Here is a 26,318-nt window from a genome sequence, read left to right as displayed (position 1 = left end):
ACCCATCTATCCAGTCATTCATTCACCTACTAACCTACCTACCCATCTACCCAGTCATTCATTCACCTACTAACCTACCTACCCATCTACCCAGTCACCCATCTACTTACCTACTAACCTACCTACCCATCTACCCAGTCACCCATCTACTTACCTACTAACCTACTGACCCATCTATCCACCCATCGGTCCATCCACGCCTCCATCCACGCCTCTGTCTGTCATCCGTCCATCCAACCCCCATTCATCCTTTGGTCTGTCTGCCCCTCTTTTGTCTCTCTGTTCTCTTTTCCACTCTCTCCCACATCTACCCATCATCCACCTACCTGTGCATCCCTCTTTCAACTGTCTGTCCTTCCATCCTTTTAACAGACTCAGGAAAGTCCAGCTAGGGCATTGTTGGTTGTGTCTCTGACCTCCCGTAGACAGGACTCCATGATGGGCATAAGCAATAGGGAAGGTGAGTCACAGATGGTCCCACTCACGCGACTCTGTGTGCCATCTGTGGACTGCTCCTCCTGCAGCGAGCGTCACACTTGAACCCTTTTCACTGGGGGAGAGAATAGGAGACACTCCAGAGGTACAAAAGGCTAGCCCACCCACCTGGTCAGAACTGATCCCTCTGCAGGACACCGGCAGTTGCTTGACACTGCAGGGCCCCACAAACATGTCAGAAGGGGCATTGGGGAGCAAGAATCACAGGACCAAGTCACATGCTGGCCAGAGCCTGGAAGGAGAATTTCCCTCTGTGCATGAGGGGCTCAGGGGAGGGCTGCCTCATCCCTATCTAGGCTGAGGAAAACACTCTTGAGGGCACGGACAGGGGAGAGCTTGAGCCACTGTCTGCACAGGGACTCTGTGTGGTGCCTCGCTCCTTCGTTCCTTTGGTCTCACCAGCACTCTGTATATCTATATTGAGTCTGCTTGCTTGGAACATTTGGTTTTACCCATTATTACTTTTAAAATATATATTTATTTCTTTATTTTTATGTATACGAGTAATCTGTCTTCAAACACACTCAGAAAAGGGCATCAGATCCCTTTACAGATGGTTGTGAGCCACCATGTGGTTACTGGGAATTGAACTCAGGACCTCTGAAAGAGCAGACAGTGCTCCTAACCACTGAGCCATCTCTCCAGCCTGCCCCCTCCACCGTAACTTTCCTGTTGCCTATATGAAAGCATCCTTAACTAAAATAGCAAATAGCACCCCAGTGCGTGATGCAGTGTGTTATATACTTCAAACTCTATTATGTGTATGGTTGCATGTATGTCTGTATACTGTGTGCGTACCTGGTGCCTGAAGACGTCAGAAGGTGGTGTTGGATCCCCTAGAACTGCAGTTATAGATGGTTGTGAGCCACCACGTGGGTGCTGGGAATCAGAGCCGGGTCCTCTACACAACCAGCTGGCGCTCTTAGCAGCTAAGCCACCTCTCCAGCCCCCAATACAATTGGCTCTCACTGGTCTCTCTAGAAGGGTCTTCCTTCCTCAGGACTGACTGGGGTCTCAGAATTCAAACACAGCAGCTTGGTCTGGATATTTAGAATGCTCAGCAGAGTCCCTGGCTTTACGTTCTTGCTGCTCCAAGCTCTCTCCTCACTGAATCTCGCCATTGTGACAATGATATCTGCAGTTACTGCCAAGTCCCTTCAAGGGAATTTCACCTCTAGTTGATAGCTTCTGTTTGAGATCTTAGGGGACATCAGAGTTCCGTCCTATTGGGAAGGATGCTAGATGGGTTATTGGGGTTGATTAGTAATGTCTGCCATTATTAGTAATGTCTGCCATGAGTGCAGAAGGGAGAGTAACAGTACGGTTGGCTAGAATGAATTAGTGATGTATACTACAGCGCAGAAGGAAAGGCAGGTATAGCCTGTTCTGAGCTTTTATGGCTATTGGTATGGCTAAGGGCTACTTGTATTCCCTTTGGACCCCACTCCTTGCTAGGCTCCCTCTCATAGCTGCTCTCCCTTTAGGTGTTCATTGAAGATGTGAGCAAGGAGTTTGTGGAAGAGTTCATCTGGCCTGCTGTCCAGTCCAGTGCACTCTACGAGGACCGCTATCTCTTGGGCACCTCTCTCGCCAGGCCTTGCATAGCTCGCAGACAGGTGGAGATTGCCCAGCGTGAAGGGGCCAAGTATGTGTCTCACGGCGCCACGGGAAAGGTAAGGCTTGGGGTGGCTGGGCGGATCTGGTGACTATAAGAGAGGAGGGAGAGCAGGCTGCTGAGGATCCCAGAGTTGGCCAGGATGAAGGCTGGGCTGCCTGAACAATGGTGGTCCCATCCATCTGCATGCTGAGTCGTCTATGCTGGGCTCCCAATGGAAGCTTTGTCACCTGCTTGGTAGACCAGGTTACACATGCATCAGCCCCAGATAAAGTCACAGCATATGTCACCATGGGATAAAATACAAAGAGCTAAAAAGAGTCGGAGGGCCAGGATTCTAAGGACACAGTATAGCCTGCTCCTTCCAAAGGCCCAGAGGGCTGTGTATGAAACTGCCCTCCCAGCAGCCCCAGGGACTTGTTCCTTTGCTTGTAGAGGCCTAAGTGGTGCTCCGGTGTCTTTGTGATGTCTGTTCCTATCTCCTTTCCTTGAAAGCTGCCTTCCCAGATAACAGACACCTTAATGGCCTCTCTGAAATCCACTCCCTCTGTGAAGACCAAACAAAGTCACATTCAGAGATCTGGAGATTAGACTTGACTCTTTTTTTTAAGAGATTTATTTATTTATTATATGTAAGTACACTGTAACTGTCTTCAGACACACCAGAAGAGGGCGTCAGACCTCATTACAGATGGTTGTGAACCATCATGTGGTTGCTGGGATTTGAACTCAGGACCTTTGGAAGAGCAGTCGGGTGCTCTTATCTGCTGAGCCATTTCACCAGCCCCCTCTTTTTTTTTTTTAAGACAGGGTCTCTCTCTGTAGTCACAGCTGTCCTGGAACTCTATATATAGACTAGGCTAGCCCGAAACTCATAGAGATTTGTCTGACTCTGACTCCCCAGTTCTAGGACTAAAGGGTTATATCACCACACCTGGCCGTGGCACCTTAGCACATGTGCCACACAGGCTGAAGAGGACCCCATGGGGATAGGCAGGGCTCCTAACTGCATTGATGACTCCGAAGAGTGGGCCATCAAATTTAGTGTATACCATGATAATAGCCTGGGACAGGACATGCCTAACCATCCTGCCGCCTGTAACCCACAAGGCTTACCACCTTGCTCTATGGGGCTGGTGATGATGCAGGTACAGGAGACATGCAGCTAAGGCTGACGTAGAAGAGCTCACCTGAGGGTGGTCCCAGAAATAGCCAATGACCAGGATGGCACTGGGTGTTTGTGGAAGCTTGGGCACCTTCATTGTCTTAGATTCTGTTCAGCTGGCTTGTGGCAGGAGTGTCAAGGGTAGGGTGCCTCCTGGTCACAGACATAATTGAGTCCCTTAAGTCTATTACCTGCCCTTGGGAAGCCCAATAGAATGGCACCTGATAAGACTACAGAAGGGCGGGGGCCAGAAGCTTTGGAGCAGGGGACAGGAGGAAGACTACCCTGTCTTCATGATGTCTGTACTCTGGGGATGAACACGGGTAGACTTAGTGCAGAACCAGGGATCAGTGTCTCTCAGGCAAGAGGCTGTGGCAACAAATGGCCCATGAGGACACAGAGTAGCTATGGGAGAGACAACTGAGTCTGAGCCCAGCTTGGGCAGTTCTCCCCCAAAGCATATTGGCAAGCAGCGATCCTGAGTAGTAGCTGTAAAATGGGGGAGACTGGTCAGCCATCTTCCCACCCTGGATGGTCCTAGTTTCCTCTGGTACCCAGCCTGCTTAGTTGTATGCTAGGAGACCAAATGAGGAGAGGCGGATGCTGCAGGCTGTATGGGCAGCCGGTGTGTACCACCTTCCCTAAGACAGCCATGGTGGCAAAGGTGAAAGAAGGTCAGACCTGGGGCTCAGAGCTGTGCACTCAGCTCTGCTATCATGCCACAGTGTCCCCATCGAAAGTGAAACTGACACCCAGCTCCTGGACCATTTGGGAGATGGGTGAGGACACAGGTCATTAAGAACAAGCGTCTGTAGAATAAACCTCTGAGGCACTGCATCTTTCCAAATGAGCCGAACTGGCAGCGGTGGACTCCCCACCTTGGGAGGCATGCTGGCCAAAGCCGGAGTCAGGACTCTGAAGGTCCATCCCATGGCAATCAGCTGAGTACAACAAAGGACTGTACTGCCTTTTGATTCTGTCTTGAGTGAGGCAGAGCCCAGTCAGCCACAGACAAGCCAGCTAGCTGCTGTAGAGTGGCCACTCTCTGTGCTATATGTATATGTGGCCACCAGAGGGCACCAGAGGCTTATGTTTGAGGAAGCATGGGCACCAGATGATGTTGTTGTTGTTGATGATGATGATGATGATGACTGCAAAACACACACACTCACACACACACACACACACACACACACACACACACACACACACCACCCCCGGCTTGAGTTCACTGCAGCGGTTTTACAGGGCTTCACCCACAGGGCTCTAGATCTTTCCACACGGGTCCCACAGCTGTTTTGATTGAGTCTTGCAGGACCCCACTTTTTATAGGGTAGACAGTCCAACTTGAAATATCTCAGGCCCCTGAGCAGCAAGAAGATCAGTGAGACCGCCAGGAGCCAGCGCCACTTTGGCTCTGCTGTCCCTGGTCTGGGTGTCCATAGGGATACTCCTATGCCTGTCTCCACATGTACATGGCTCCCAGTGACACACACCCCACCTCTTTCCCGAGCGCACGGTCCCAGGAGACAGTGTCTAACTAAGTACTGGCGAATGAGAGGAGACCTGGAGAAGTCCTGGGCCCCGGCTGGGGATCAGCATTTAGATGCAGTGTCTGACTGCCTGGAGCACACACTGGTGACTGCAGATGTCAGAAGCAATTGTCCCAAGAGAATGAATGGTGGAGATGGTGACGGAGAGGCAGAGCCAGGCTGGGGGGAGCGAGGAGATGCTGAAGGCAGGAGATTGGCAAAGTCCCGCTGAGGAGGGGGGACTCCATAGCCAAGGTGTACGCAGGCTACTGGGACCTCAGAGCAGAGAGGGCCTTGGGTAACCTCAAGAATGAGTCTCTGGCCTTTGCGGAAGGTTGGTGATACGCCTGTAGTTATCTTGACCTGGATGGTCTGGGAGCCAAGGCCTGGGGTAGTTCTTATAGCCCAGAACTTGCTATGTAGACCAGCCTGGCCTAAAGCTCAGATGCCCCTGCCTGTCTTCTGAAGGCTGGAATTTAAAGGCTTGGCCAGGCTCCTTGTTTTCAGTGATCTCACTGTGTGCCCCAGACTTTCCATTCTGCCTTAGCTTCTCCCTATTTGGAGTCTTTACAATATCTATCTATCTATCTATCTATCTATCTATCTATCTATCTATCTATCTTGTGTGTTTGTGTGTGTGCCTAGGTGATGTGTGATGTGTGTGCTACATGTGTGAATTAACCCACAGAGGTCAGAAGAAGGCATTGGATCCCTTGGAACTGGGTTACGGGTAGTTGTGAGCCACCATGTAGGTGCAGAAGAACTCGTGTCCTCTGCAAGAGCAGCAAGTGCTCTTAATAGCTGAGCCATCTCTCCAGCCCCAACACAGATTTTACATGTCCTCCATGACTCTTGTATGCCAGGCCATGGTGCAGCCAGATGGTGGCGCTGTGGGACTGAGAGACACTGAGCCAGCAGGGGCGCTGGCAGGATGTGTCAAACATCCTGGAAGAAGGGCAAGAGTTAGCCAATGACCCTGTAAGGCAGTGTAGCCCAGGCTGCAGGCACAGCCTGTGCGACAGCCCAGGGACAAGGTGGCACTCTCTCCTCCCAGCAGCCCAAGCCAGGGAGCATCATTTACAATGGCATCTTTCTTATCCTTGGTCGCTCCACTGTGAGATGCACAGAGCACGAGTTCCCCACCCTCTAGATTTGAAAGAAAAGACTGGAAATGTGAGCCGAAGACACTGGGGGTGCAGGGGTATTTTTGTAAATGGCACCATCTGCAGGGCTATCTCAGGGCAGATGGAAGGTGCCCCCCCCTTCCCTACCCTCCCATTCCCATGGGTGCTCACCATGGTACACGCAATGTGCACATGTGTGTGACGTGACACTGTCCGTCTCCCCATCCCCTACCTAGGCATGTTACTAGGAGCTGCCCCGGCTCAGGAGTCCCTTGCAGGGTCGATAAAGGGAACTCGGAGGCCCTAGGCTCTTGCCTGGGACAGACTTTGAATCAAGAAAGCCTGTTTGTCCAGCTTTTCCAGGCTCTCTCTAAACAGATGGGTGTCCATCCCCCTGCCGTGTCTGGGTCAGCAGACACTAGCCCAGTCGGGCTTGGCTCAGGAGGCACAGGCTGTCTTTTGTGTTGGCGAAACTTGAAGCCGTGGGGAAAGAGTGGCCAGGCCAGGTAGCACTTGGCCATGCACAGCAAAAATCTAAGAGTCAGCTTTGTGCTAGAATGTTCTGGTGTGTGGATCCCGGAGAAAACGCTGCTCTCCACACCTCTACCTCAGTGTCCCACCTTCGTGGGGACAGCACAGCCCTGCCCCGTGGGCAGCCCCACCCATCGAGATGAGCTCACTGCCTACTCAGGATAGATGTGATGCCTGTGTGACCCTGGGCTCCTCATTTCTAGTTCCCTGGCCCCTATGACTGCCCTTGTGATAGTAATAGGAGGTGGCCAGTGTGCGGACTGACTAGAGGGGGTGGCTGTGGTGCCCTGTGTCCGAGACGCTCACAGACAGAGGCTCTCCACAGCTCCTGGCTCCGTTGGGGAGGGGCTGGCACCAGGCTTTCCGCACCACCTGACAAGACTCTGGAAAATAACATGTTATTCCCACCGCTGCCTGGCTGCGTCCGTGCAGTTTTCACAGTAGGCGAAAGGGGCCTCTATTATTTCACAGTGCCTGAGCCTCCCTCTCTGTGAGTGGCAGAGCGGGCAACACGGAGGAGACGGCATCCATGGCAGCCTGTGCCCACCCTGCCCCTTCTCCTCTTGTCCCATGGGAGTGCTCAGGATGGCCATATACAGACTATGAGACGTGTCTAAGGGTGCTGAGGCCCATGGTTGGGGGTCTGGCCCTGCCCCAGGGGGACACTCATCTGTTTGCCTTGTAACACTGTGGCCTTCTGAGCCTCAGTCTCCTGTTTGTGTAGAGAGAGGCTGAAAGCAGAAGGCCCTTCTAGGTGACTTAGTTCTGCCCTGCCCCCAGACAGCCACTATAGAATTGGGGAAACGGGGGCCCAGGGAACAACAGGAATTGCCACTCTGTGGGTGTAGAAGATCAAAGCACGTGGCTGGGGCAGCTGAGGGGCCCATGTTTTCCTACTTGGAGTCTCCTGAATTCAGGTCACCAACCCCAGAGGAGCACACTCCTACATGCACCCCCTGGACTGTGCATACATGCACACACCATGCCCCCGACAGTGCACACCCTCATAGACATGTCTCTTTACGTGCCTGTGCTCTGCCGTCAGCCTCGGTGCCATCTCGTGTGCCGGCCTTCCTTCCACCACATGCATGCTTCCTGAGCACCGAGGTGTGCTGAGTGCCCCTCAGGGGAGCTCCGGTCTGGGATGCCCTGGGTGCCGGCCCTTGCCCCTCCCAGGGAGCAGTATCTGCTTCTTTGGTCTCTGTCCTTAAAAGAAGATAAATAACAAATGTCAGAGAGAGAGGAAAGCCGCTGCCGTTTGTCCTCTATTCTTTTGTGATCCATCCATCCTGTGACTCTAATAAACCCTTGTCCTCCATTCCAGGGGAATGACCAGGTCCGCTTTGAGCTCACCTGCTACTCACTGGCACCCCAGATTAAGGTAAGATGTTACTCCTCTCCCAGTGGACCTTGCAAGGACGTGGACGTCCAGTGACAAGGGCGGGGTCCTGATGCTGTTGACTCTTCTCTGTGTCACCCCATGGTGCCCATGGCTCCTAGAGAACACCAGTAGACTGGTGGTGGCAGTCTCTCTGAAGGTCACAGTCTTCCTAGACATCCTCTCTTCCTGGAGGGGTAGTATGGGCGTCCGGGAGCCATTGGTATCTTTGGTATTCCCTGGGTGCAGGCCAGAACAGCTCTGAGACTCAGTCTCTTGCTGTTGCATTCTGACCCCTTTCTGGATGTTTGTGGATGACCCCCTCCATGTCTCAGTAATTGACTGTCCCTGCCTTTGGCATGTCCCCTGCGGTATACAAGTGAGTATGGACCAGCCTATCGTCTCTGGTCACCCTCCAGCTTGACTGGCCTAGGGCCTCTGTCTGCTTTTCTCTCCATCCATTCATTTATTCCCTCATTCATTCCTTCAGTGTTTGCTGAGTGTCAATACCTTGCAGGCCGCAGACGCCACCCCCAGGGAACATGGTGGTTTTTCTAGTTGCCTCAATTTTAAAAAATAAAATAAAAACTGGGCATGATGATACACACATTTACTTCTAGCAGTCAGGAGGCAGAGGAAGGTAGATCGCTATGAGTTAAAGGCCAGCCTGGTCTATGTAGTAAGTTCCAGGCCAGCCAAGATCCTATCTCAAAAAACAAGGTGAACCAGGCAGTGGTGGCGCATGCCTTTAATCCCATCACTCAGGAGGCAGAGGCAGGCAGATTTCTGAGTTCGAGGTAAGCCTGGTCTACAGAGTGAGTCCCAGGATAGCCAGGGCTATACAGAGAAACCCTGTCTTGGGAAACAAAAAAACAAAACAAAACAAAACAAAACAAAACAAAACAAAACAAAACAAAAAACAAGGAGAGAGAAAGAGAGAATTTCATTTAATATTTTATTGAGCCCCATGTATCCAAGAAGTTATCCAACATGGAATTGGCTTTTCCCAAACTGCTAAAGAGGGTTTTGTCTTCTTTGGGTACTGATTCTCCAGACCCAGTCTTACCGGAGTGGCTGCATCTGGTTGCGCAGCCTCAATTGGAGCTCCTTGGTAACCCCAGGAGGCCTAATCCTTTTCCAGCCCCCTGGGCTTCTTCCTCTCCGTAGCACATCTTTCCCTGTCCCCAGCTGTCCCCAGCGTGTGGACGGAACTGGCCTGGAAGTGAGCAGTAATGAGTTCTGATGCATTTGACCTCTGCAGGCCAGGCCTCCGAAGGCACCCAGCACAGTAGCTGCGATGCAGGGCCTTTGGCAGAGCCTCTCTTTCTACCTCTGCTTCTAGCTCCCACGGTCACTTGTAGAGGCTGCAATAACTATTTTCGGGGTCTCCATTTACAGAGGCCACGCCCAGGGGCTGTGGTGGCCTAGGGGCAAGGGCCCCAGCTAGTTGGTCTCTGGGAGCCCAACGGAAGGTGGAATGCTCTCGGGGCTGGGCTTGATTAAAGGCTGCTGTGTCAGGACTCAGGGATGAGAAGTACCCGAGTACCACCCCACCCCACCATGTCCACCACACCAGTGACATTGCACTGGATCATCTGTTGAGTTCTGCTTCTCCAAGACCTGTCCCTAACCCTGCAGACCTACAAGGCCCAAGAGGAATAAGTGTGACTGGGATTCTTCCGCAGTTGCCCCCCTCCCCTAACCACCACAGCTTTACAGGGGGACTGCAACAAAGGAGGCTCATCTTATCTCTCTCCCACCCCAGTTCAGTTCACCAGGGGTCACTGATCCATGAAGCTCATTTCCTTCAGACACTCTGGTCTCAGCTGGAGAAACTGAGGCCGGGAAGGATGCACAGCCATTTGTCCATAGAACACAGGCCTTTCTACAACCCAATAGTGTTTCCTTAGTCTCCTTAATCATTCCCCGATGGATTGACTCTTCTGAGGGACACAGCAGGAGACTCCTTGCTCTTACCCCAAAGGGGTGTGTGTGTGTGTGTGTGTGTGTGTGTGTGTGTGTAGGCTCTCCGTGGTCCTGACCCCTTTGTCCTGTCTTCAGGTCATCGCCCCCTGGAGGATGCCTGAGTTTTACAACCGGTTCAAGGGCCGAAATGATCTGATGGATTATGCAAAGGTACATCTCTGCCTCTGGGGAACTTTTGAGGCCTGTGGCATAAGGGCAAACTGATCCCCACATGATACAAGATAGAACCCCTTCCCGAAGCAGCTCTCTCCCATTTCAGCCTTTCAGAGATCCATGGTCCATTTCTTAGGCGAGCATCTCTGAGGGACCTCATTTTGCTGGGGTGCCTGCTCTTGTTCTAAGGGAAATAAGAATTCTTCGTGCCACTTCTGCCCTGCATAGTTGTGGGTTCCCAAGAGGCTGCCAGGAAGAGGGACCCTGAGCAGAGAAGCTGTTCTCTGCACCTCAATTACCTGGCTACTAGCTGTCCCCCAGTGCTTTCCCTGGAGCTAGTAGAAGCTCGCAGGTCAGTGTCAGACAAAGCCTTTTGTGGCGCCTGCCTTTTTTTTTTTTTTTTTTTTTGAAATACAAGTTGCAATAAAACATATTAGAAGTTTTACATCAAGATCCTTAGCTGCTCCCCAGGGCACCTTTCTTTTTAGCGACTCGATGGCAGCATTTGACAAACAGCCTCAATCAATCAGACGGGGGGAAAAGCAAGTCTGTGCACACACCAGAAAATTGCTCAGGTTTTTAAATAGCAGTCACCGGGGCTAGCTGTGCAAGTGCACTGCAGCCAAGGTGCCGCGTGGTAGGGGACGCTGCGGGGAATGTGGGGATGTGGGGAACGCAGCCCTGCCCCAGCCGCCAGCATCCCATTAGGCCCCTGAGTGCTGGGAGGAAAGGCTCTTCCACCATCTGTTGTTTTATTATTAAGAGTCAAGTTTACAAGAGCAAACCCATATGTTACCAAACAAATCGGCAAATAGTGGTGCTATTAAGGGAGTGGAGGCTGGCAAGGCGTCTTTTTCCTCCCCCCCCCCTTGTCTCCTTGATGAAGAAGAATATGAAGCAGGCCCCATCTTTAGGGATAATGAGTTACAAGCCCTGTGCTCAGCCCCGCTCCCTCACTGGTCCAGTCGGAAGCTAGGGCCTGGCCGACCTGAGGCTGCATGGTACCTCCCAGCTCCACTAGACAGCAGCCCTGGCTTTTCCCAGCAGAGCAGAATTTGTGATCCACTCCCCTCCCTTTTTGTCACCCCCACCCTACACACACACACACACACACTTGGATTCTTAGCTTCCACCTTGGATAATCTGTAGAGCAGAGAAGAATGTGTATCCCCACCCTCCTCCTGGGATTTATTGGAATAAATAGAGCAGGTTGGGGCTATGGAAAAACTTGAGCACATCCAGCCAGAAAGCTGCCGCCCACCCAGGAAATGACCAGGAGAGCCAAGCAGCCGGGCGGCTTTGTGCAAAATTCACAGCCAGGCAAGATCTGAGACAGATGAGGGAAAAAAAAAATCAATGGGGCTTTGAAAAATCTCTGCTTTCAAAACCGTTAAGTAGCCAGGGTCAAAGGCTACTCCAAAGGCACGGGCAAAGCCTCTGCTTGGCTTCTGTCCCTCCCCAGACCACCACCCAAGGCTCGAAACTATCCTGTCATCATCATTATTACAAGTAATTAGCAAAAGAAACATCCTAATGCCACGGACGTACAGTCCCAGGCCTGAGAAAGCTGAGGCAGGAGGATCTCGATTGAGTTCAGGGTCTTCCTGGGTCAATCAGTGAAGTCTTGTCTCCAAAGAGAAAGAAGGGCTGGAGGGTAGATGCTCATTTAACACGGGTGAGTCCCTGGGTTTGACCTCAAAAAAATCACTACTAAAGATAACCAATGCTAAACCAGAGTTCACAGTGGGCACTGAATAGTGCCCGTCCCCCCAGCTCCACCCTCCCTGCCTGCCCCGCCCCCACCCGCCCCCCAGCCCCCCCACTGGCTGGCAGTTGCTTTCTAGTCCTAGTTGTCCTGGGAATCTTTGGGGCTGGGAAGCTCAGGACAGAGTCAAGTGGGGCTTGAGGTCCTGTTCTCTGCATTTGTTGGCATCTCCGGGATGAGGATCACACACCACCCCCAAAACCAAAAGCTCCAGGGTCCTGACCAGCTGTTCTTCTCAGCTGCCCAGCAGCAAGGCCTCAGCTATCACGAGCACTGTCTCGCAAAGTCCCAGTCCTGGTCTATTGGTCCCACTCAGGGAAAGCACAGAGCTCTGGATAGGTTTGGAAGACACACTTCCCTCAGGACTGAGCGCCTAGGAAATGAAGTATATTCCAGTTGCCTGTACTGTTTCAATCAAAGGACAAAAACTTTTTTTTTTTTTAAAGATTTATTTATTTATTATACGTAAGTACACTGTAGCTGTCTTCAGACACTCCAGAAGAGGGCGCCAGATCTTGTTACGGATGGTTGTGAGCCACCATGTGGTTGCTGGGATTTGAACTCTGGACCTTCGGAAGAGCAGTCGGGTGCTCTTACCCACTGAGCCATCTCACCAGCCCCAAAAGGACAAAAACTTTAATGGCGATTGTGGTTTTGCTGTAGTGGATGGTGGTGTTTTGTTTTGGGACATGGTCTCACTCTGTTCCAAGCAAGGAACTCACTACAGACCAAGCTGACATCAAAGGGATCCTCCTGCCTCAGCCTCAAGTACTGGGATTCCCACATGAACTGCCAACATTGCTTTTTCTTTTTCTTTTTTCTTTTTTTTTTTTTTTTTGGGGGGGGGTTCATGACAGGGTTTCTCTATGTTGCCCTGGCTGTCCTGAAACTCACTCTGGCCTCGAATTCAGAAATCTGCCTGCCTCTGCCTCCCAAGTGCTGGGATCAAAGGCGTACGCCACCATGCCCGGCCTGCCTTTTCTTTTTTATGTTTAGCTGAAGGAACAACCCGAGGGGCTGGCCCTCTCTTCTTTCAGCATTGCTTTAAGCTTGGGACTATAATGAAGGACTCTCCCCACCCCTCGCCCAGAGGAGAGCTCTAGAATCTTAAGTGCCAACCCATGAGCAGGATGGGCAAACCTACCCCAGAGAGACAGTCCGAGAATGGTATCAGTGAAGCCAAGGTTCCCACTGTAACCACAGGCCTGAGGGGCCTGAGAGACACTGTCTGGCCACTGAGCTGGGCCTACTTCCTGAGCTAAAGGTCAGAGTTCATGGGGAGTTACAGTGAGGTGTCTGTGCTCAGGGGTGACAGGGCTAGCCACCTCCTCCTTCCCCTGAAAACTGAGCGAGGGTGACCAGCCATTTACCTGGCCTGGAGTCTGGGCAGATCTTCCTTAGCAATGGTGAGGACCATTTGAAAGTCGAATAGCCTCAAGCCACAACTAATGGTGGGGGGGTGCATCTGGGTCTCCCTTGAGGGTCTGCGGAGTTGATCGCAGGTCTTAGAGGGTGGCCCCAGGAGATAACCCTGCCGTGAAACCTTCTACAAATAGTCCTCCTCTCCTCTGGTCCACACAGAGCACTACAGGCCTCTGTGGTCCACTCACGGCTACACAGTAGATATTTAGGCTGTTAAAGCCCCCAGCTCTTATGAAATAGTAGATATCAGTAACAGGTGCTAAGACTTGCTTAGCCAGGACCTGCCCCTAAGCATCTGCTCCTAGCATCCTGGGAGTATAGGCTCCTGAAATCCTCTGGAAGAAACTCTGAGGTCAGCCTGCATTCTGCTCTCTTGTGATTAGTGAGGGCACCTCTAGGGGTTAAGGCCCTTCTTCCCTCCCTCCCTCCCTCCCTCTTTCCCTTGATAACCTGAGGAGGGGCGAGGAGACCAGAGTTGGGAGCTAGCTAGCACCTTGAGGGATCCCAGGCAATGGAGCATGAGTGACCTTCATGTGCCCTTCCAGGCGCCTCACCCTGTCCGTTTTGCCTTCACCTGTAGCAACACGGAATCCCCATCCCTGTCACCCCCAAGAGCCCCTGGAGTATGGATGAAAACCTCATGCACATCAGGTAAGCCCAACCCCTCCTGGTACTAAGGAGACAACCCAGTGCTTAAAAAGAGCACTGGCTGCTTTTGCAGAGGGCCTGGGTTTGGCTCCCAGCACCCACTCTGGTGGCTCCATCTGTAATGGCAGGGAATCCAGTGCCCTCTTCTGGCCTCCAAGGGAACTGCAAATGCGTGGTACCCAGACATACATACAAGCAAACACTCCTCCTACCCATAAAATAAAAATAAACGGGAAGCCGGGCGTGGTGGCGCACGCCTTTAATCCCAGCTCTCGGGAGGCAGAGGCAGGAGGATTTCTGAGTTCGAGGCCAGCCTGGTCTACAAAGTGAGTTCCAAGAGAGCTGAGGCTGCACAGAGAAACCATGTCTCGAGAATTAAAATAAGATAAACGGGAAAGAGAAAGCGCAGCTCTTCTGTTCCTGAGTTTGAGTTACCATTTCCGCTCGTGTGTGCAGACAAGCCCAGCACGATGACCTGGCAAGCCTGTTTCCTGGGGTATTGGGAACAACTTCTCAGAGGATTAAAAACCCTCAAGGATAAAAAAGGACGTGCCTGGGATGAGTGGAGGCCTGGGGCTGTACCCACAAGACTGAGCCTTGTCAGTGAGTGTGAGGGAGGTTGGGGGAAGAACCAGCTCTTCCTTGCGACCTGCAGTTCCTACAGCTAACTGGGGTGACTCAGTGTTCTCGGTAGGGTTGGCAGTGGGTGCTCTGGACTTGTGGGCCATCCACAGGATGGTGGGGGTGTCCATGATATTATTCTGTAGACTCAACTCATCTCTCTCCTGCAGCTATGAGGCTGGGATCCTGGAAAACCCCAAGGTAAGCCACTTTGCCTAGGAGTCGGCTGCCTATGGTAGCCCTCTCCGCTCATGTTATCTGATGGATGCGAGGCCTAATTTGAAATTTCACAAGGGGCTCGAGTAACTCTGCGTTCTGCTCTCTCAAACTCTCCCCACGGGCTACTCTCCCCTGACTGCTCCCCTCCTTGCTGTGCACAGTCCCCGCCTCGCCCCCACCCCCCTTCCCTGGTGTTATTTTTCTAATTGCTGTAGAGATGAATGGTGGAAGGAACCATTTCAGGGAGGCAGAGAGAAACTGTGATTGAAAGACAATAAAGAAGTGATTAAGCAGACAAGGCACTTGTGGGAGGGCCCAGCCTATGCCCACCAGCTATGGGGCGACAGGGCAGCCGGGTGTGTGTGGGGGGGGACGTTCTGCCTGGATTAGGGTGAGGCTAGGACGCAATGACCCCATGTAGCTAGTCTGCAGCCTCCTGGGTTGGCCGGGATGGGCCCACAGACCCATGTCAAACTTTAAGGTTTCTCTCCCTGGGGGCTTCACTTCGCTGTTTCCTCGTGCCCACTGTGGGAGGTGGGGGTGGGCAGGATGAAGACTCATGCAAGGAGGAAATTCTCTTTGTCCCCAAGGAAATGACTGCACTTTTCCTGGCCCAGCCTCACACCCTGGGCAGCTGCATTGGGGTGGGTTAGTGTGCTTGGAAGACATGGGAGAATTTGGGCATCTGGGCCTAGGGGATCAGAGAACCGTCTGGAGGAGAATTGACAGGACAGTTTAGGTCAGGAGCCTCATACTGAGGACCCAGGGTACCCTCCTGCCCAGGTCTGCCCTCCTGACCCCATCCCCTCATTCCCTACCCTGGCAGTACCAGGCTTACCCACCAGTCACTCACTGACGGCCGTCTGACCTCAGACCTGGCTCTGGCTTTTCCCTGCCTTGATTTTTCTTGGATTCTGACTGGCCAAGTCTCATTTTATAGATGGAGAAACTGAGGCAGTGCAGTAACTCATTCCTGGTGCAGCTGCTGAGTACGAACTGAAGCTGGGGCTCTCAGTGCGCCCCCCCCCCGAACCCCCATACCTTCCACAGCATCCATCCTGTCTGATTTGCACAAAGGAAGAAAGTACTTAGCATGAGATGGGACAAGGTCAGAGGCAGGGGGATGAGCGGCTTGCTTTCTCTTCAGGCCACAGTTAAGATTAAGTGTCCTGGGTCTGCTCAGAGCTTCGCTCAACCAGCAGTAGAACCAGGCTGGACTGGCTATCAATGCAGAGGCAATAGCATCCCGGAGCCCACACTTGTCACTAGGGAGAGCTGGTGTCCTTGCCCCCACCGCTCCCCTGGGGACTGATGGGCCCATGGGGCTGCTGCCTGCTGGCCACAGGTTTTTCCAGTTCATGCTCTGCTGACCCCATGACACTCAGGCCAACCGCTCCTCATTAGCCAGTCAGTCACACTGAGGGGGGCCCAGAACTGAACTACTGAGCAACACTTCTAGGTACTTTCAGGCCAGGCTCCTGTTGGCCAAGTACAGCTCCCTCCACCTTCTCAGGGAAGCCTGTGGCTTTATCCTCACTAGACAAGCAGCACCCCCAGCTTGGGCACCTCAGAACTGGGGGCGCAGAGCTGAAGCCACTTGAGCAGCTTAGGGCCTGAGACGAGATTTGGTGTGATTCCCACATCACTATGGGCAGATCTGGGTCCCGAGGCTAGCATGCCTGCACCAAGCGTACTGTCACCGCCAGGGCTCCGGTCCCAGAGATAAGCACTCTATATCAGAACCCCAAACTCTGCTTCTCACTGCCTTACACCCTCCAACCAGTCTTCTCTCATCAAGCAGTAGGAACAGGCTAGGGTAGGTAGCCGCGTAGATACAACAGCTAGCTCTGCTGCTGAGAGATACCCAGAGTCCAAGCCGCTCCCTCTCTGTTGGCCAGGGGACTGACAGCATTGTCCTCTATGTTGGCTTGGCCCTGGAGGCTTTTCCCCATCCTACGACACCCAGATGCCCCTGCTCCATGCAGCACCCCCAGCCCTCCCCCACCATTGGGGAGGAGCACTGAGAGCTTTGAGGGGCCCTTTCCCCCTCCCCCAAAAAAGGACCCGAGGTCTGCGGAAGGGAGGGTTTGAGGCAGATGGCTGAGCCATTTTCTGCCTCCGCCGGGGCCGATTGAAGGGCAATGAGGCAGCTAATACGAAGAAAGATAGAAATTTACTTGCTTTAACTTCATACGGCCCACAGTGAAAGAGTTCATTCAGCCGCCGGCCGCCATATCTGATGGGTGAATAAGCCATCCCCACATTCATCATGCCTCTACATCATGGGTTAGTTCATGGGCCATTTGCTGCAATCCCTCCTTCACGGGCCCTGCTTCATGCTTTCTTTTGCTGCCCAGCCCCAACCAACTCCCACCTCTCTCTCTCTCTCTCTCTCTCTCTCTCTCTCTCTCTCTCTCTCTCTCTCCCTCTCTCTCTCCCTCTCTCCCCTCTCCCTCTCTCTCTCTCTCTCTCTCTTCCTCCATACTACCCAGATGACATTGGAAGTGAGCCCTCCTGCTGGGGTGGATAAATGGCACCAGAGACTCAGTGGTGAACTATTTGTCATTTGAACTGAGCTTTTAAGGAGGGAGAGTTAAAAAGAAGGCAGGCACCCGGCGAGCTCAGAATGCAAAGCAAACATTGGCTTATTTCTATTTAGTTATTTCACAGAATTCAGGCTGTCAGCTGCCCACCCTAGTCCCAGCTAACGCTGTAGAATATGTGAACTTGTCCTTGTCCTAAGGACCTTTCCTGCCTCTTGTCCCCTTCCCAAGGCACTCATCCTCTTACTGCTTGGCGTGTGGCCGGAGAATTGACGGATTCAAAACTGAAGTAGCTACAGTCAGTCATAGTCGGGCATAGTGGAAGGAGAGGTCTAGAAGGTTTGACTTAGCCAGCGTGGCAAGCTCTGGGCAGGTAGGGAAGTGACTGAAGAAGGGCTGTATTAGTCACCTGAAGGCCCAGCTTCAGGTCTTTCTATACCCAAGCAATGGCAGTCTTTGCACTGCCCAGAGAGAGTCTGGGAATGTGGTGTTTCTCTGAAGTCTGCTCCATGATGAATGGTTTGACACTCAGCCACAAGCATCTAACTATGTCTCAGCCTAGGTTGCCATAGCAGCTGGGAAGCAGCATGTGATGCAGGAAAGAGGGTGAAGGTATGATGTGGGCCAGCCATGTCTCTGGTTCCTGGAGGTCTCTTGCTGGGGGTGTTTCTTTTTTTTTTTTTTTTTAAAGATTTATTTATTTATTATATGTAAGTACACTGTAGCTGTCTTCAGACACTCCAGAAGAGGGCGCCAGATCTCGTTACGGATGGTTGTTAGCCACCATGTGGTTGCTGGGATTAGAACTCTGGACCTTCGGAAGAGCAGTCGGGTGCTCTTACCCACTGAGCCATCTCACCAGCCCTTTTTTTTTTTTTTTTTTTTTTAGGGGGTGTTTCTTAAGGACCCTTTGCATCTCCCTGGATCTGTCTTTAAGGTCACTCTGTGTGTCCCCCACACAAATAGCACTTTAGGAGGGTGTGGCTGCTAGCCCAGCATCTCTTGGAGTTCAGTGGTAGAATGGGAACAGTAAATGTTACCACTGTGTGTGGCACCAAGGATTCTTGAAATATGATACTTCTGGTGTTAAGTCCAGGATGGCCCAGGGAAATGAGGCTGTTTGTTTGGTCACTCCATACCTAAGCTGTGGTAGAGGATCCACAATACAGGATGGAGCAGACTATCATCCTGTGGCTCCTTCTAGAGGGAGGCACAGTGTCCATCACTAGAAGGCAGACTCTCCACCTTCACAGCATGTGGCCATTCACACCAGGCCTTGCTTAACACTTCAACACTAAGACAGTCAGGGGCACATATTCTTTCCCTAGGTAGGAACTGAGGCTCAGAGAAATACAGCCACTTTCTGAAGAGATGTCACAGCCTGACATCTGGCTCAGGGATGTCTTCTACCATCCTAACAATCCTAGTAATCCTAGCAGGTGGGAGTTTGGGGACAGGAAGATCAGAAGTTCAAGGCCAACCAGGGTTCCATGAGACCCTTTCTGTGAAACCACAGAGCAAATTCACCACAGTTGTTGAGGCCTTGTGATTTTCCCTCCCACGTGCTGGGTGGCCAGGAATGTCTGCGGCGGGCAGGGTAGAGCACAGCTCATGAAAAACTCAGCAGTCAACAGCGTCTCCCTGCAGCCTCCATTTCTGCCCCCACAGATGGGACAGTAGCATTTGTTCCTAACAGGCAAGGCTGCTTGGATCTCCAAAATGAGCAGTGGTGTATGAATGAGCTCGCGGTTGCGATGAAAAGGCTGTGGTCCCCAGCCATCAGCAGGTGGACAGAGCAGCTGGGGACAGGAGGCCCCTGGGACGAACTTGAGCAGGCAGGCCCAGACACCCCCACTCCCCCCACCCCCCCCACCCCCATCCTAATGGTGGCAAGTATCCAGGCTTCAGGCTTGGGCTTAGGGGAAGCTGGAGCCTCTGGAGGCAAGGGAATTTTGAGAACATCCTGGGCAGCCAGCAGCCCCTCCGCCTCTGCCTAAGGAAGAGAGGCCCATTTTCTAATGCACCCAAGGAAAAATATACATAAAGGTTGATGTGTTTTCAAATGGTTTTTGCTTTGTTCTTCTCTCTTCTCCCCGTGAGTATTAACCTCAGGGACCCCGGGGACGGCTCGGCCCGCTCGAGCACCTGCTGGGGTCACACACAGTCATTAGCTTTGCGGTCAGTGCAGAATAAACCCCAATTCCAGGCACTGACTCGAGTGTGCGTGCGTGCGTGCGTGCAGCTCCCGGGAAGCCAGTGTACTGTGCTCCTGTGGAAGTCACTCTTTCCTGCCTGACTTGTTTCTCTCCTGCTATTCTGCCTCCAGCTGTGGGGGCGGCAAAGAAAAAGATGAGATCAAGTTGAGGGGAAAAATTGTCTGATTTCTTGAGCCCTTTGTTTCTCGGGCCCCTGGCAGGCTGGGCTGGCTGGGAACCGGGAGTCCATTGGGACTTCTGGCTGATGGAGAAGTGCCAGGGGCTGGTGGTCGTAGAGAGGGGCAAGGAGGGTCAGGTACCTGCAGGAAGTGGGAAGCAGGTGTATTGTTTGGTGTCGCTCATGATGTCCCAAGTCCTATTTCTTTCTGTTTTAGAATCAAGCACCTCCAGGTCTCTACACAAAAACTCAGGACCCTGCCAAAGCACCCAACAGCCCAGATGTCCTTGAGATAGAATTCAAAAAAGGTATGTGCCCACCTATCAGGAATGAAAGGGGTAGGCTTTAAGGGTCTCAGTTCCTCTCAGTTCCTCTGCCTTCCTGGGCTCAGACCCTCTAACTCCTTGCATTCCTAGAAGCTAGAGGCTTCCAGGGGCTTTAAAAGTTCCCAACAGTGTGAGCCTTGGGAGGAGGGGTTCCCAAGCCGCAGTGTCTGTCATACGCTAACACTGGATCCCAAAGTAGCTGGCTTTTTGAAAGTCATTCTCTACTTCCTTGAGCCTCAGTTTCCCTATTTATAAACTGGGGTTGGGGATGGGGGAACCTGTTCTTTTCCTAGTGTGCAAGGAGATCTGTAGGGAAGGCATCCAGCCAGATGCTGCCACCAGAAAGTCAGCTGCAAAGCTGGCTTTAGGAACACTGAAGACTCTGCTCATAAAGCTTGGCTCGCCCTGACTTAGCTGTCTGGGGTTTCCAGTTACCTGGACTCAAAGATGCTGGCCCTCTGGTTCCTCTCTCTTGTCCTAGAGGAAGAAACTGGACATAGTCATGCCCGGTGATTAGACTAGAACCCAACTGAGAGAGAGTGTGGGGGGGGGGTACAAGGAAAAGATACTCACAAGCAGTCTTCCTGAGGGAGAGATGGGATCTGACAGGAGAGAGAGGAGGCATAAGGCAGTCCAGACCTGGGCGAGCCATCCACAAAGTGGCCACCAGGCTGGAGCGCCAGCAAGAGGGTCTCTGAGACTTTCAGATGTTCCCCAATGTACCTCAGAATTGAAAGACAGAGTGATGGGGGGGAGGGAGGAGGCTGCTATGATCTTGTGGAACTTCACCTTTCTGGGGCTGAGGTGTGCATGCCTGTAAAACAGGCTGTGACAAGGCTGTTTGCAGGTACCCAGCATAACTTGAAGCTACCGTGAGGGTGTGGTACCAGGACAGGCCTTTCTACCCACAGCCTCTCCCAAGAGGCTGTTCACCTGCCAGGGCCATCTTTGTGCCTCTTTAGCTGTGTCACTTTACAAGTCACATTACCCAGGGACTAAGGAGACCTTGGTGGGACCCTAGACACAGTAGAAGTCTTGGGTCCCCTCTCGAACCCTCTGTTGGGAGCAAGGGGTCTCCCTAGGGCTTTACTCTGAGCAGATGGTAGGATGGGCCAGGCCACACTGCAGACTTCTCCCACGAGACCCTCAAACCTCTGGGAGCTGGGAGGGCAGAGGGTGGGAGGTATGCTGGAGGTGGCAGAGGGTCCCGGGCACAAGCCTCCAACAGCCTGCCCTGGAGGCACAGGGTAGCCCCAGGCAGAGTTGAAGAAGAGCCAGCTCTCTGAAAAGAGGGAGGGAGGCCCCCTCCCCAGCCTACTCCTCATTCACTCGCTAGTTAATTTATTTGAAGTTTTAATCTAATTATTAACTATTTTAAAAGCTAAGAGGCTTTCTCCCGCGGCAGCACCAACAATGTCAACCTCTCCTCCCAGGCAGGCCCCATCCAAGGCCCCAGCGTTGGGTGATAGATAATAGGGCCAGGGAAGGAGAGAAAGAGAGAGGCGAGGGGTAGGGGGTGGAGAGGGGGCTTAAGGTTCATTATTGGGCAGACTTACATTTAATAGCAATTTACAACCAAGTTATAAAACCCCTGGAAATGGGGGTTAAGAATGGTGAGGCTGTCATCGCCCTGAGCGGAGCCCCTCCAAACGGCGCCCGGCTAATAAAGACTCCAAAGCCGCTATTGAGCCCTGATTGGCACCCGATGGCTCGCTACATGGTAATGAGCCAGGCAGATGGGTGGGGGATTAGCCGCCAACTTTGAACAGCTTTTCTTTGTCACTGTTACGGCTCTCTTGTTAGCCCTCTAATACATTTATTACCCATTTCACACCGCTCGAGAAAGTGCCCCTTGCTATTCAAAGTCAACCCCAAACCCACCCACTGCCCCCTCCCCACCACCCCCCCTCAACACGGCCCTTTCCTGGCTGAGCCTCGGCTGTCTCCCTCCTGCCACCCCAGACAACACATCCCAGAATTCAAGGCTATCTGCTGGAACGGGCATTACCCTAAGCTCACACCCATCAGGTGGCTTTCTGAAGGTCTGGGATACAAGGTTGGGGCAGAGAGGCCCACATCCACCTGTCAAGCATGGCAGAGAGCTACATAGGGGTGTGTGTGTGTGTGTGCTTGCACACACACACACACGTTCACGCTTGCACACACGCCTGTGCGTACTCATAGGGTCTGGCTGCACCTCGTCCAGGCGGCCCCTGGGTAGCTGGTGGGGACAGAAGGTGCTCACTGGTAAGACAATGGCGAAGCGTGAAATTCAATTAGTTCAGGGCCTGGTTCCAATTTCACAGCCCCTAAATGCTAAAGGGGCAGAGAGAATGGGAGGGAGGGGGCGAGCGTTTTTATTGCATTTTCCTCTTTCATTCTGGGGGGCTTTCTTGCCCCTTCTCTCCCCCCAGCACAGGGCTTTGAAGGAGTCATTCGGACTCCATGTCTGTCACATCCATTTAAGGCGATGTGGGTGGAGGGAGAGGGTGGGGTGGTGGGCACAGGCTGCTCTGCTGAGTCCCAGCCTGAAGGCCCACTCTCCTCCCTCTCTGCCCCAGGGGTCCCTGTGAAGGTGACCAACATCAAAGATGGCACAACCCGCAGCACATCCCTGGAACTCTTCATGTACCTGAATGAAGTTGCGTGAGTGTCCGCAGTCTGCCTGTGACCCCCAGGACCACCACCTCAAGCAAGCACAGGCCTGGGCCTGTGTGACTAATGGTCACAGCTAAAGTTTATGACCTGGAGGTCTGGCAGTTGGCCTTGTAGACATAAAGTGCCCTGAGCCGAGGGTATTGATTTGGCATTGGTATTGGTTTAAATCCACAAACCATGAACACAAAAGTTCCAAGGCTACCACCATCTCCTATGGTGGAACCAGCTGGGGCTGCAGGCCTTTGGCTGAGCCAGGCATTAGGACAAAGAAAGATAAATCCTCAGTGAGGGTTAGGGTCAAGCAAGTCCCAGTATAGATGTAGCGGGCGAAGCACCCAGGGTGACCCAGACAATCCGTTCTCTTTCAGGGCCTTAGGTTACCCACCTCTCTCCACTTGGGCCTGTTTTCCTGGCTCAGGTGAGCTGAGACATAGAGCCTGAGAGTCAGTCTGCCCATAGTTAGGTCTTCAGCCAAGCCAAGGGCACCTGCTCAGTGGGTGGCCTCTGTCCTCAAGCCTTGTGCCAGCACCTGAGTCCAAGTGACGTGTTTCTTTTCAGGGGCAAGCACGGAGTGGGTCGAATTGACATCGTGGAGAACCGCTTCATTGGAATGAAGTCCCGAGGTAAGTGGGTTCGACACCCGGGGCTGGCTTCTGCACTTCCAGAGCTCCTGTACCACCTGGGTGTCACCTTTCACCCCAGGCCACCTTGGCTGCCCCTTGCTTTCTCTTACACCTTGATGAAGTGAGGACTGGAGATGAAGTGTGAACAGTGGCCTTTGCCCTGAACTTCTTGGGGTGCTTCGAGAGGAGCCGCCTCTAGTGTTGGGAGGGGTCTGGGAGAGAGGTCGGCCTGGAGGTCAGGCTGTCTTGTGTCACGGGCGGGCCAGTCAGGTTAAGAGGCGGACCATGCAGGGCCAATTTCGTGGTCATTAAGGCACTTCTCTAGCACCAGGCATGCAGTAGAGTGGGACTCTTGCCAGGGAGGGCGCTGTGAGCTATACACAAGAACCCTAAACAAGCCAGGCCAATTCAGGCATGACTCCAAAGCCTTGCTAGAGACAGATAGTCCCTTTCTGTGGCATGCCTGCCACTTGGCTCGTCTAGGCTGCCATTATGGGACCACGGGGCCATCAGATCCCCTTCCTGTCTTGGAGATGAGAGAGCGTAAGAGAGAGTTGGTTCCCAGGCAGGTGCCTGCCTCTGTTTTTACACGACTCCCACTCAGTCCTGGGTCATTTGCTGTCTATATCCTCTTCCTCTTCACTTTCCCTATCCATTGAGCATTTCCATCCCAGGTCCCTGCCAGTCCTCCCCCACCCCCATGTGTGTGTGTGTGTGTGCGTTGTTAACAATGGAGTGTTTTTAGGGCATTCCCGTCATTTGGGCAGTTAGGGCCCCTGAACTGGGGCACCTGAATGTTTAAATACCAGTGACACAGGTAGGGGCTTCAAATCACTTTGCTTCATGGTTGATTTGGGACAGTAACAGCTAAATAAAACCAGGCCAAGGTTCAGTCCCAGTCTAGGTCCTTGGGGAGATTTTTAAATTGAGACCCTATGTCCCAAGAGAGCTGACATGCCTCTGCTGCAGCAGCTGTCAGCTGTGAGAGAAGATGCAGATCCCAGACCCTGGCCCTGGGGTCTCGAACTGTCTGTCTTGGGCCTCAGTTTCCCCTACTTTGTCCTGGGTCTTGCCTCCAATAGTTGGGGGTTGGGTGGAGCTGGAGTCGCCTAGCCCCAGGGTTCTCCTCACCGCACACTGATCATCCTCCGTGAGAATCTGCACAACTGCAGCTCTCTTGAGAAGGCCTTGTAAAGAACAATATGCTAATGAGTGTCTCCTTTCATTCCCAGCCTACCTTTGTCTCTTACCTATTTAACATCTGATTAAATGTCCCTTTGTCTCCACCTGCCCTTGGGAGCCACACAAAGAAATTCCTCCAAGGCAGCTCGAGGGGCCTTGGGAGAAAGTAGCACCTCTGGGAGAAAGTAGCACAGTTGGGGAAACTGAGGCCCTGAAGGGGCGAGGGCTCCCTGCAAATTACAGGCAGGACTCAGTGCCCAGTGGACATGAGGAGAAGCCCTAGGAGCCTGGACTGTGAAGGTGGACAGATCCAGGTTCAGACCCAAGCATGATAGCCTGACCAGGCTCTGTGGGAGTGTTCCGGTCCCCGAGGGAATTCTGAGTGAGCACAAAGGTAGCGGTAAGCCCTAGGGGGTCCGGTGCTGCTTGGGCATGTGAGACACCAGTATCCTTCTTATGCCTTTCGATGTCATGTCACTAATTGGCTGTGCCACTGTCCTACTGAGTCCAGAGGCAGCTCGGCAGAGGCGCTGCTGGTCTGATAGGGTGGTTACTCATTTCCTTCTCGGGGAAGATATGGGCTAGCCAGATGGACCCGTCCTGCTGGGTGAAGGGGTACAGTGAGTGAAAAGAGGTAACAGGTGATGATAAAAGCTGAGACTACAGGAATCAGGGAAGATAACCTGGAGAAGGCAGCAGTGGACAGTTCCCAGCTGGCTAGATGTATGATGGAGAGAGGATAGAGGGGGTAGGGAGGTCTCAGCTGGCCTGGTGGTGGGTCTCTGCAGACCTGGTGTTGAAGGCCAAGGCTTTGGCACCCAGCCTGAGTCCTGATCCAATTCCATCTCCACTGAGAATCAACCCTTGTGAATGGGTCTGGGTGCTGTGTCTTGGATGGAGGTAGACCACCCTCCTGACTGAGGTCCCACAAAGAGAAGCTAAGTGTGTCTCAATCCCACTGACTTCTTGTCACACATCTGAAACTCAGTCCTCAACTCTACCTAGATGTGGTGTGTGTGCCTGTGGGCCACTGTCCCTAAAAGCACAGGAGTTTACAGTCTTGGGGAGGGAAAATTGCTGTATAGCCTTAGACAAATTGCTTTCTGTCTCTGAAACACTAATCTTCAAATGGAAGAGCCAGCGGCCTAGGAGATCTCTCCAGGAGTTTACACGTGCCTGTTTCCATGCTTGGTAAGCTTAGGGTGCCCAGCCTTTATTTCTACACGCCACGCATGTGTGAGAAGGCAAAAGCAGACAATTAATGAGGGTCTATGGACTCCCCTTGAGCAGTTTATTAGGTGAACGGTGACAGAGGTGCTGTTAATCGTTGATTATGTTGAGGGCAGAGCTGGAGTTCTCCAGACCTTGGTGTATGTGGGGGAAATGTCATTTGTATTGATTTTACAAAGCTGGTAATTGTCATCCATTCAGAGCTTACTCTTGTCTTCTGGGGTGGGGGCCAGGGGGAGGGAGAGCACAGGGAGTTGAGCAGCATCCGCATCCTGTATCCCGGGTCTGGGTGGCCTGGCTGGCATGACAGGCCCTTGTGGGGAACCTACAGGGTCAGAGCCTGAGGGCTGGGGAGCCTGGGTGGATTGGCTTGGCTGCACTGTGGCTGTTTACATACAATCTTTAATATCACATCTGCTTCCTAACTCCAGAGGGGGCTAATTAAGTGAAGTGAATGAAGTCAGTGGGGAGAAGCCTGAGGAGGAGGAGGAAGGGGAGGAGGAGGAAGGAAAGGAAGAAGAAGAAGGGGAGGAGGAGGGAGAGGAGGAGGAAGGAAAGGAGGAGGGAGCCTGGGAAGGAGGCTACTGGCTGAGTCTGTCCCTCCTGCCTCTGTGTGTTCTTTACCTCACTCTTCTCTGGTCTTCCTTTATGGCTGCTCACCCACGCTCCTCTCCCCATTCTGTTCATTCCTCCACTCACTGCCCCCCAGTTCCACCTGCCAGTCCCCGT

General features: G+C 52.8%; 1 protein-coding gene across 2 annotated transcripts in view; it reads left to right on the top strand.

The window, feature by feature from the left end:
* The window catches only part of Ass1 (argininosuccinate synthase 1), a 50,854-nt gene that overhangs the window by 8,611 nt on the left and 15,925 nt on the right, over positions 1-26,318 (top strand). The window contains exons 5-13 of one of the 2 annotated variants that reach the window (XM_085835036.1): positions 1,980-2,168; positions 7,787-7,843; positions 9,902-9,976; positions 13,747-13,817; positions 14,606-14,636; positions 18,087-18,134; positions 19,788-19,878; positions 22,458-22,542; positions 23,113-23,177. In XM_085835036.1, the coding sequence (XP_085691162.1) occupies positions 1,980-2,168; positions 7,787-7,843; positions 9,902-9,976; positions 13,747-13,817; positions 14,606-14,636; positions 18,087-18,134; positions 19,788-19,878; positions 22,458-22,542; positions 23,113-23,177 (712 nt within the window). The remainder of the gene's footprint in view (positions 1-1,979; positions 2,169-7,786; positions 7,844-9,901; positions 9,977-13,746; positions 13,818-14,605; positions 14,637-18,086; positions 18,135-19,787; positions 19,879-22,457; positions 22,543-23,112; positions 23,178-26,318) is intronic. The other variant, XM_021181036.2, reaches the window with a different exon arrangement.

The sequence above is a fragment of the Mus caroli genome, unplaced genomic scaffold (genome assembly GCF_978045245.1).
Source record: "Mus caroli unplaced genomic scaffold, Mus_caroli_1 scaffold_2, whole genome shotgun sequence".
Taxonomy (NCBI): Eukaryota; Metazoa; Chordata; class Mammalia; order Rodentia; family Muridae; genus Mus; species Mus caroli.
Note: the sequence above shows the minus strand (reverse complement) of the source record. Positions and strands in the feature narration are given on the sequence as shown.